Below are 12223 nucleotides of genomic sequence, written 5' to 3'. Positions count from 1 at the left end.
AGAGAGAGGAGAAAAATAAAGGGGAGCGTGGGGAGTAGCGGGAAGCATCAACTCCTAATAGTTGCTTCTCATATGTGCCTTGACCAGGCAAGCATAGGGTTTCAAACCAGCAACCCCAGCCTTCCAGGTCGACACTCCATCCACTCCATCACAGGTCAGGCATCTTTGCTCTAATTTGTATCATGATCCATATGCCCAGGGATGGCCTTTTCTTAATCCCCAGGACATTCTTTTTATTATGTTCGCTTCTCCTGTGTGCCCTGACTAGAAATCGAACTCAGGACATCCACACGCCAGGCTGACACCCTACTGCTGAGCCAACCAGCCAGAGCAAATAAAATCTTAAAAAAACATTAGAGCAAAGAAACTAATCTTTCCTTTTCCTATTTGTTTTTAATTTAATTTATTGGGGTGACACTGGTTAACAATATTATATAGGTTTCAGGGGTACAGTTGTCTAATACATCGTCTATTTTTGTACTGTGTTCACCACACCGAGTCAAGTCTCCTTCCATCCCCATTCATCCCCCTTTACCCTCTCACACCTCCGCCCACTCCCCTTTCCCTCTGGTAATCACCATACTGTAGTCTGTCTGTGAAGTTTTGAAGGGGTTTTTGCTTATTCCCTTCACCTTTTTCACCCAGTCCCCTCTGATGGTTGTCAGTCTGTTCTCTGTATCTATGAGTCTGTTTCTATTTTGTTTTCTTATTTTATTTTGTTCATTAGATTCCATATATAAGTGAATCATATACTATAGTATTTGTCTTTCTCTGACTGGCTTATTTCATTTAGCATAATACTTTCCAGGTCTGCCTGACCAGGCAGTGGTGCAGTGGATAGAGCATCGGACTGTGATGCAAAATACCCAGGTTTGAAACTCTGAGACCACTGACTTAAGTGTGGGCTCATCTGGCTTGAGCGTGGGCTCAGCAAATTGAGCCCAAGATCACTGGCTTGAGCAAGGGGTCACTTGCTCTGCTGTAGTCCCTTGGTCAAGGCACATATGAGAAAGCAATCAATGAACAACTAAGGTGCCACAACAAAGAATTGATGCTTCTCATCTCCCTTCCTGTCTGTCTGTCCCTATCTGTCCCTCTCTCTGTCTCTCTCTCTCTGTCTCTGGCGCACACACACACACACACACACACACACACACTCCAGGGCCATCCATGCTGTCACCAAAAGTTAGATTTCCTTCTTTTTCGTGGCCAAGTAGTATTCCATTGTTTAAGTATACCACAGCTTTTACCCACACATCTACTGATGGTACTTGGGCTGCTTCCAAATCTTGGCTATTGCAAGTAACGCTGCAATGAACATAAGGATTCCTATATTCTTTCAAATTAGTGTTTCAGGCCTCTTTGGATGCATTCTCAGAATCGCTGGGTCATAAGATCAGTTTAATTTTTAATTTTTTGAGGTAACTCCTTACTGCTTTTCACATTGGCTGTGCCAATCTGCATTGCCAACAACAGTGCACAAGAGTTCCCTTTTCTCCACATCCTCACCAACACTTGTTTGATTTTTTGAAGATACCCTTTCTGACAGATGTGAGGTGATAACTCAATGTGGTTTTAATTTACATTTCTCTGATGATTAGTGATATTGATCATCTTTTTCATACGTCTATTGGCCATCTGTATGTCCTCTTTGGAGAAGCGTCTATTCAGGTTCTTTGCTCATTTTTTAATTGAATTGTTTGTTATTTTGGTGTTGAGTTTTATACGTTCTTTATAAATTTTGGATATTAACACCTTACCAGATGAATATTTTCTCCTATTCAGTGGGTTGTCTTTTCATTTTGTTGATGATTTCCTTGGTTCTGCAAAAACTTTTTAGTTTGATGTAGTCCTATTTCTTTTTTTTGTTTGTTTTTCTTGCTGGAGGAGATAAAGCAAAAAATATATATATATTGCTATGAAAAATGTTGAAGATTTTACTGCCTATGTTTTCTTTTAGGATTTTTATGGTTTTGAGTCTAATAAATAAGTCTTTAATTCATTTTTAGACTATTCTTGTGTATGGTGTATGTAACAAGGTGGTCTAAGTTTCATTTTTTGTGCATATCTGTCTACTTTTCCCAACATTGTTTATTGAATAGACTATCTTTACCATATTATGTGTTCTTGCCTTCTTTGTCAAATATTAATTGATCATAAAGGTGTGGGTTTATTTCTAGGCTCTCTATTCTGTTCCATTTATCTATATATCTGTTTTTATGCCCATACCATGCTGTTGTGATTACTATGGCCTTGTAGTATAGTTTGATATCAGGTAGCCAGATTCCTCCAACTTTGTTCTTCTCAAGATCATTATGGCTATTCAGGGTCTTTTGTGATTCCATTTAAGTTTTTGGAATATTTGCTCTGGTTTGGGAACTACACCATTGGTATCTTTATAGGAATTGCATTGAATCTATAGATTGTTTTGGGTACTTTAGACATTTTACTGATGTTAATTCTCCCTATCCATGAATACCCATATGTTTCTATTTATTTGTATCTTCTTCAGTTTCTTTCTTTAGTGTCTTACAATCCTCCAAATACAGGTCTTTTACATCTTTCGTTAAATTTATTCATTCATTGATGTATAGATATACAACTGGTTTCTGGGTATTTATTTTTTATCCTGCTACTTTACTGAATCTATCAGTTCTAGTAGTTTTTTGGTGGAATCTTTAGCATTCACTATATACAATATCATGTCATCTTCAAATAATGAAAGTTTTACTTACTCCTTTCCAATTTGGATGCCTTTTATTTCTTCTCCTTACCTGATTGTGTGGCTAGAACTTCCCATCCTGTGTTCAGTAAGAGTGGTTAAAGCAGACATCCCTGTCTTGTTCTCAATCTTAAGGGAAACAGTTTTAGTTTTTGCCTACCCAGAACATTCTTATAATGATACTTTCCCAACTATATAACACCCTGATTGCCTATAGGAGAGAGTTGAATAATGTAAAAATAGATGAGAAAGCAAAGAACTTGTTCATAATATAAATCTTTGACCTAAGAAATAGGATGCTCTGGACCTTACTTACTAGATAAATGAATGGCCAGTCTTCCATGATGGAAACCTTCAGTAGATGACCTCCCTCCACCAGGGAACTCTCCCCACAGCAACACTTGAAGTGACATTCTTTGTTATAAAGACAGAAATTCTGCTAAGAAGAAGTTATTATATATTGTTTCAGATTATTGCCTAATTAGCATTTGAGTCAAAAAAGAAGCACAGGGGAAAGTGTTCTTTGAGGAGGAACATATCAGAAGTAGTATTTAAATCAGGGGTCAGCAAATATGGCCCATCAGACAAATCTTGTCCACTATATATTTTCATAAATAAAGCTTTATTGGAACACAACCATGTCCATTTGTTGACATATTTTCTTTGGCTACTTTCACACTACAATGGAAGAGGTGAATTGTTGCAAAAGAGACAATATGGGCCCTGGCCAGTTGGCTCAGTGGTAGAGTGTCAGCCTGGCATGCAAGAGTCCCGGGTTCGATTCCCAGCCAGGGCACACAGGAGAGGCGCCCATCTGCTTCTCCACCCCTCCCCCTCTCCTTCCTCTCTGTCTCTCTCTTCCTCTCCTGCAGCCAAGGCTCCATTGGAGCAAAGTTGGCCTAGGCACTGAGGATGGCTCCATGGCCTCTGCCTCAGACGCTAGAATGGCTCTGGTTGCAACAGAGTGACACCCCAGATGGGCAGAGCATCACCCCCTGGTGGGCATGCCGGGTGGATCCCAGTCAGGCGCATGTGGGAGTCTGTCTGACTGCCTCCCCGTTTCCAACTTCAGAAAAATACAAAAAAAAAAAGAGAGAGAGAGAGAGACAATATGGCCCACAAAGTCTAAAATATTACTTATTTGGTCCTTTACAGAAAAAAAAAAAGTCTAAAACCTGATCTAGACAGTCCAAAAGCTCACCAGGAAATTTCATCATCACTCTTGACCCAAGTAAAGCTGTAGGTTTTTTTCTGTTGATATACCGAGAGAGGAACAATCTTCTGTGGAAGAGCAGAATACACCAGGAGTGGCTGAGACCTGCAGAGAACCATAATCTACTGATGTGGTGTGCACCTGCAGGATAGAAAATAGAAGTATAGTTCAGGAGTAATTCCAACTATATAATATTCTGGAAAAGACATAACATAATAAAGACAGTAAAATAATTAGTGGTTGGTCTGGCCTGTGCTGGCGCAGTGGATAGAATGTCCACCTGGAATGTTGAAGTCACCAATTAGAAACCCCGGGCTTCCCCAGTCAAGGCACATATGACAAGCAATCAATGAACAACTAAAGTGAAGCAACTATGAGTTGATACTTCTTCTTCCTTCCCCTTCTCTGTCTCCTCTCTCTGTAAAATTAATAAATAATCTAAAAAAATAAATTAGTAGTTGTCAGGGGCTAGGGAGCAGACAACGAATAGGCAAAGCACAGAAGATTGTTAGGGCAGTGAAACCATATATATAATCATAGATACATGTCTATACATTTGTCAAAACCCATGGAATGTATTCAATACAACCAGAGTAAATCCTAATGTAAACTGTGGAGTTCGGGAAATTTGGTTGATAAGCCAACATAGGTTCATTGACTTTTAACAACTGTGCCACCCTAATCATGTTGCCTGTGAATGGAAGAGGAATGCATATCTAAAGGAAAAAATGGAAGTATCATTACCAGAACGGATGCAAGGATGCGGAAACAACAGAATTCCATAAACTAAGTTAGCAAGGACCTTTTTTTTTTTTTTTTTTTTTTACAGAGACAGAGAGAGAAATAGATAGGGACAGACAGGAACGGAAAGAGATGAGAAGCATCAATCATTAGGTTTTCGTTGCGACACTTTAGTTGTTCATTGCTTTTTCATATGTGCCTTGACCATGGGGCTACAGCAGACCGAGTAACCCCTTGCTCGAGCCAGCGACCTTGGGTCCAAGCTGGTGAGTTTTGCTCAAACCAGATGAGCCCGCGCTAAAGCTTGCGACCTCGGGGTCTCGAACCTGGGTCCTCCACATCCCAGTCCGACGCTCTATTTACTGCACCACCGCCTGGTCAGGCAGCAAGGGCTTTTTAAATTCCCTCCCCTTTGCACCTCGTGCCAGGGCCAGGGAGAAGATAAGAAGATTCTAAAACACCAGGCAAGTCATTACAAAGATGCCATCATTTATAGTGAAATGAAAACAACTGAGATTCTTCATAAATATTAAGGATTGTTGATAGTGGACAGCTCTGCCTCATTGGGAATTTCCACGTGAACTGATCAAAATAAGAGTGAACCTATAGGACTGGTAAGAGTGATTAATATTTCACATTTTAGGCAGAAGTGGAACATAGGTATATAACAATTCTTTGGGCTGAAATCAAGTCTAGCAACTTACATTAAGAAGATTAATTAGTTAATGTTTATAAAGAACTGTGCAGATATGCCCTTTCAAAATGCTAAGTATTCTAAAAACTACATTATAGCATTTTACTAAATGTAAAAGATCTAACGTTCATCATTTCTTTGGTACAGGTTGGCAAAGATTCTTTTGGCAATGATTATATAGAAAACTTAAAACAGAATGGTATTTCTACAGGTAAAATTTCATCCTTCTTAAAGTTGTTTTTATAACTTTCTTCTGTGATTCAGTTACAAGAAAAGTTAAATACAAAACAGAATTATTAGATCCTCCCCTGGTGGCCAGGGAAATTTTATGCACAGCTTTGTCTAGTCTTGCTTAGATAGCCTGTGGTTAATTCTTTCCCATACATTCCTCCAGATGGGATTAAAACAACAGAAGGTTACCAACCTTCACCTTATGGAAATGTTTCAAAAACAGGTGACAATAGAAAATAGGTGCTACATTCACAAAAGATACTTTAAGAAAAATCTTTAAGTATCACAGATGGAAACAATCTTAGAAACCATTGAAGCCGATACTATTATTTCACAAAAGAGAAACCCAAAGGCCAGGGAGGTTCTGAATTTGTCCAAGAGCACACAGCGAGTTGGAGCTACGGCTGGGACTAGAATACAGGACTTTGGCTCCAGTTCAAGGCTGTTTGCTGGACTAGAATACAGGACTTTGGCTCCAGTTCAAGGCTGTTTGCTGCTGCCAAAGGCTGCCTGGTCAGCATCGACATTCACATGCCAGGCCGTAATTCTTGATAAGATGCAAAACTTGTAAGAGTGAAGAAAAACGAACAAGTTGATTATATAGGTTTGACCTTTAGTCTTTCATCTCTAGTCTGTCATTTCTTTCACTGAAGAAATATATTAGAATAGAGAAATGCATATTTATACAACTATGAATAATTTAGTTGGATGGAGGTGGAAGGGGGGCAGTGTTTGCTGGGTTGTTACTAATGTAGAGAAAAGGTGTAAAGACTTTGATTTTCCTCATTGTTTAGGTGATGAGTATAAATTAGCACTAATTACTTATTTCTTTTTATCATTCCAGATGGTTAAAGGTTAAAAAGTTTTCTAAGGATTAGTGATGCATTGAAATTGTTAAAATAAATTATCCATGCCAGGCTATGTATATGTGATTGTAATTTCTTTTTTTTTTTTTTTTTTAGAATTTACATATCAGACTAAAGATGCTGCTACAGGCACTGCTTCTATAATTGTCAATAAAGAAGGTATGTGTGTTGCATATTGAAGTGTTACTTTATAAAACAGTTCATTTCAGAACTAGAGCAGAAGCGTCCATTTTTATCCTAATCTCAGAGATTTCTTAGTATACTCACCAGGCCTAAAGCATGGTGTTTCTAACCCAAATATAAAGGTCTCCCTTTGGCCCTGGCCAGTTGGCTCAGTGGTAGAGCATCAGCCCAGCATGTGGAAGTCCGGGTTCGATTCCTGGTCAGTGCACACAAGAGAAGTGACAATCTGCTTCTCCACCCTTCCCTTTCCCCTTTCTCTCTCTCTCTCTCTCTTTTCCCCGTCTCCTCCCACAGCCATAGCTCAAATGGTTCCAGCAATTTGGCCCCAGGCACTAAGGATGGTTCCATGGCCTCACCTCAGGTGCTGAAATAGGTTGGTTGCTGAGCAACAGAGCAGCAGCCCCAAATGGGCAGAGCATCGCCCGGTAGGGGGCTTGCCAGGTGGATCCCAGTTGGGGTGTATGCAGGAGTCTATCTCTACCTCCCGCCTCTCACTTAATTAAAAAAAATATTAAAATAAAAAAATTAAAGATCTCCCCTTGTTTGTACATCCAGATTGTTCATTCAAATATAAAATTGTCCATCCAATACATATGAAGCATTATAGTTGCCTCAAAATAATATTTATATCCTGTACATCCCATATTCTTCATGTGAGCTCAGAATTGATATTTGTCTCTAAAAGCAGTTAAGTATTCATCTGTCATTTCAGTTACACCAGGTAAATAAATGTAAATAGATAGGTGCAAAAGAAAGTTGATGAATCATATTTATAGAATATTTACTGAGCAAATGGCAGCAAGTAATTACTTCTAAGTTATCGTTAGTGTTCAATTTTGTCTCCTCTTTAAAAAGCAATCAGACCTCAAAAGTCTATATATACCACTGTGTCTGTCACAAGGCCTTCCAATAGTGAAACATTTGTCCCTTTACTCTCAAATAAAGTTATCCTAATTTCTGCCAACTATTTTAAATATAAAAACACCTCCATAAGATTTTAAAAATCATATTTAATATTCAGAAGTGCCAAGCATTTCATTGGGCACCTAGGAGAAAATCTAGTGCATTATGGGCAGTCAAGTGCATTGTGTTAAACTAGGATTTGTCACAATATGTCTTCAATTTATAATACAGTTTCACAGGATCCTTTCTCACATAAGACAAGATAGTTTTACCTTTAGTGATCCCCAAGTTATAATAACAAAAAAGAAGCAGTGTTCCACTTAAAGACAGTAGATAAAAGTTTTCATTCCTAACAATAGTGTTCATTACTTTAAGCTGCCTTATACCTCTTTTTTGTGTTCTACGGATATCTTTGAGTTCTATTTCTTCCTTATCTGTGTGCCAAATACTGTATTTTCATGCAACAATATAATTTAATATTGTGTATCAAGTACCTGTTATGGTAGACATTGTCTGGCAATGCCCTTGAGAGTATTGGTTGTAGTAGAAGAGCAATACAGATACCCAGAGAGGCAACAGTCAGCTCTTTTAAATGAGTGAGGAGCAAGGTAAAGAGTTCAGTTTGGACAAGTTAAAGCTGAAGCATGAATGAGCGAGCCACATGCCAATGTCCACCATACAGCTGTGTCTTGGGCTTGTTGCTCATCAGCCAAGACCAGGCCAGAAATGTGGATTCATGAGTCAGCAACACAGAAGAGCAGCTGACTGGAGCAGAGGGAGTGAGGTCACTGAAGGAGAAAAGGAAGGAGGTATGCTGCCTTTCAATGTGTGGGTACTTTGAATTTTTCCAGTACCAAGATTGGGTTTATGCTGAACCATCCCCACTTTATTAATCCTCCTTGTGGCCAACAAACACATCTGTGGTAAGATGATAGGCTAGCATGTGTTGTGCGTTCAGAGGTAATTTTAGGTCATGTCTGCACAAGAGCAGCAGGAGCAGCCTGCGGCACAAAAAATACTGCTGCAATTCCACCCTCCAGATCAGTGCTGTCCAAGAGAAACAGAACGCAAGCCACGGACGTAACTTTAAGTTTGCCATCAGCCACATTTTAAAAAGTAAGCAGAAACAGGTAAAATTCATCTTAATCTAGTCCCTTACCCAGTCTATCCAAAATATTATCCTTTCAACATTAATCAAAAGCTCTCAAAATTTAATGAAATATTTTACCTTTTCTTTGTACTCAATCCTTGAAATCTGCTTTGTATCGTACAATTAAAACACATCTTGGTTTGGATTAATACATTTCAAGTGCTCTGTAGCCACATGTGGTTTGTGTTCATGACTATCATATGGGACAGCACAGCTCTTGAGAGTTCACCTGACAGATAAAATGTCCCACCGCATCTCCTGCATTTAGGTGGGATGGTAGAGAATGGGTCCAAGTGACGGGTGTACTACAGAAAGCCCTGTTCCTGCTTCTGTTTGATCTGCACTCAAAGCACTCTCAGCCCAATATCTTCTCTCTACCTTACCTTATTTTACTACAATTTTTCATCTATTAAATACTATAAAATGTGTTTTGATTTACAAAATCACTTTTCAGAATACCCCAAGGTACAGCTTGAACTGGTTACATACTACAGATCATTAGCTTTTAGCGCTAGGCAAGTGTATTCCTGTTTATACTCATCATTATGGCATCCGTCACTTAGGATTAAGGATCTTTACCACATACATTGTACCAGCCATTTCCCATAAAACAAAAGTTGAAAGTATGTTATATATCATTTCTCAGCTAATATTCTTTGTATATAAGAATATTGACAAGGGAAATCGTTTTTAGATTTTGCTCAAAGTGGTTAGAATAATATCAATCATGTTACATAGATATTGTTAAGATACGTACATGAGGAATAGGAAATTTAACCAGAGTGGTCTAGAAATGTTAAAATCAATACTTACAACACATTTTGTGTAATAGCTTTGTAAGAGTGATTATAACATTGCAGAGTGTCATTGCCTGGCTTTGCTAGGCTTTAATATAAATATGTAGAAATTCTTCATAGGCCAGAATATCATCGTGATTGTGGCTGGGGCAAATTTACTTCTGAATACTGAAGACCTGAAGGAAGCAGCCAGTGTCATCAGCAGAGCCAAAGTACTGATCTGCCAGCTAGAAGTAACTCCGGCAACTTCTTTGGAAGCCCTAACAATGGCCCACAGCAGTGGAGGTAATTTTACATACTTGTCATTCTTTCTATAAAAGCTTTTATCACTGTCTCAATTAAGGTTAACCTTTTAAGCAGAGCAATACTTTTCCATCATAAAATATGCTTTCTTCCATCTGTAACATTCATTGTCTTCTAGTTCTTGATAATGTTAGAAACCCTTACAAACAGGGTAAAAATAACGAGTAGCATTCCTCATATCCTGCTATATAAATTCTTCCATCTAGTTAGCAGAAACAATACAGGTAGTAACTAGAATCTCTGAAGCAGCCTATTGTCCAAGATACTCTCTAGGTAGTGGGACAATTTTCATTCTGGGCAGAGGTTAAGCCACATGTCACGTATAATCACTGCCCAGGTAAGTTTTGATAAACATCTCTAGGAATTAAAGATTAGTTCTTTCTTCTTTTTGTAAAACTTTACCATCTTTTCTATAAACAACAAAGTATTATGTATATGTAATATTGTCTATGTTGTCAACATCCTTTAAGCTGCTCTTTTGTTTTGTTAGAACTTTGATTTTGGAAATTTTTAAGCATGCACTAGCAGACAGAATTGTATAATGAAACCCATCACCCAGCTTCAGCAGTTATGAGCCCTTGGCTAATCCTGGGTCATCTGTTCCCCCCACCCAGGCCCCCTCTCTCACCCCAGCAAGTAGCAGACTTTTGAAGATCCAGGTGTTTTATTTCTGTCTGTTCCTTTTTCCCCACTGACCACTGGGGAGAGCATCTTCTGAATTAGAAGCCCATTTCTGATCCTTGTTAGCTTTGTGTTCTTTCCAGAATTACCTGATTTTTCTGAGTCTTGTCTATTAAACGCATATAGAAATACTCCCCTACAGAATTGTTCTAAAAATGGAATAAAATATGATGCCAAGCTGGTAAAGTAAGTTTCAGTAAACCCCAACTTTCTTCTCTCTTTCTTTAAATTAAAATTTGGATAATATCCTGATCAGCATCATTTGGTAAAAATTTTAAAAAGATCAAAATAAAAACTAGCCGGTATAAGACAATGACTTCTTGATATTATGGCTATAGTTCTATGATTTATATTAAGAAGAACACAGAGAAAAATCCACATTGGCTTTTCCAGATAAAACTTTCTCATCAGGATACAATGAAAAGGAAAAGAAGGAAAAAGAACAGTAAGTGTATGTGTATATGTGTGTGTGTGTATAAGTGATTTCTCCCAAAGTGCAGTGTTCCACTTAGCAATAAATGGAAAATAAGTTACTGAAATGATTTTGTAGAGAATTTTTAAATGTCCTGATTTAACAATTTTCCTCATGGCAATACATGTCATGGCAAATTCTCACTGACATTTAATGTGTTTTTAATGGACTCAAAGCTGTCAGAAGGAATTCTGAGCCAAAACCGATTTGGTTACATTTTCTTCGAGTGTCACAGATGAAGGCTAATGTTTGCGGTGCACGCTCTCTGCACTGCACTCATTTACCCGGGTGATGTGAGCACACATGCCATTTCATTCATGCTCCTGTCTTTCCTGATAGAGATCAGAGCATTTTCTCACGTAACTTTTCTTTTTTTCCTACTGTCCCTTCTCAGGGGCCACTGTTTCCTCTGTCCTAGTCTAATTACCTGTTCCCTACCCAGCTTGTGGAGGAGAGAAAGGTACAGCAGCCACAGCTGAGGATCCAAACTGTTACAGGTGAGGCTAGAGTGACCCAGCGGGGCAGGCAGTCTAACCTTGGGCTGTCATTGGGGTGGGGTCCAGAAATGCTTCCTCTGTCATCTGTCAGGCAGTTCTTCCAGTTGAGAAGCTAGAGGACCAGGGGCACCAGAAAGGGGTTAGGTAATGGTGGGCCAAAGACCACTTAGCCCACTCCCCATTTTTAGAAAAGTCAGCATGCCTAAGTATTAATTCTGCAATATCACATGTAATAATACCAGAAGTAGTAATACCTTGCATTTGTATGTACTTTATAGCTTATAAAGTACTCTCATATATATTTGATCCTCAGAAAACCCTGTGACAAATATATGACAGGTTTTATTCTCCCAGACTGAGGACTGAGACTCAGAGAGGTTAAGTAATTTGCTCAACCAAGGTCACACTTTTAGTCAGTGTAGAAACCACGATTTCAGACTCCAAGCCCCAAGTTCTATATCCTAGACCAGACTTTAAGTAATGAAACTTAACTTCAAAATCTCCTTGATACCTAGTAACTGAGCCTTTATAAAGAGCATCTCTAGAAAAGTAAAATCCATGAACTATGACATTGTCCAACATGTTGCCTAAGCTTTGAGTATCTTGCTGCTCAAGGCACAGAGAAGGGACCTTAGAGTGTTTTCAGCAATGTGTCCCACCCACCCCCATTAAATACACACACACACACACACACACACACACACACTCCTCTGTCCAGAATTCAGCTGGTCCCTGTTTGTTAGTTACCAGCCATATGCAGCTGAGATTCT

General features: G+C 38.8%; 1 protein-coding gene across 1 annotated transcript in view; it reads left to right on the top strand.

Annotated features, from left to right (window-relative positions):
- RBKS (ribokinase) overlaps positions 1–12223 on the top strand; it is a 105921-nt gene that overhangs the window by 42444 nt on the left and 51254 nt on the right. Inside the window, exons 3-5 of the mRNA XM_066266798.1 lie at positions 5518–5581; positions 6564–6626; positions 9621–9785. Of these exons, the coding sequence (XP_066122895.1) occupies positions 5518–5581; positions 6564–6626; positions 9621–9785 (292 nt within the window). The remainder of the gene's footprint in view (positions 1–5517; positions 5582–6563; positions 6627–9620; positions 9786–12223) is intronic.

This window comes from Saccopteryx bilineata, chromosome 3 (assembly GCF_036850765.1).
Source record: "Saccopteryx bilineata isolate mSacBil1 chromosome 3, mSacBil1_pri_phased_curated, whole genome shotgun sequence".
In the NCBI taxonomy this organism is placed as follows: domain Eukaryota; kingdom Metazoa; phylum Chordata; class Mammalia; order Chiroptera; family Emballonuridae; genus Saccopteryx; species Saccopteryx bilineata.
The sequence above is the reverse complement of the archived record's forward strand: the minus strand, read 5'-3'. Positions and strand labels throughout refer to the sequence as shown.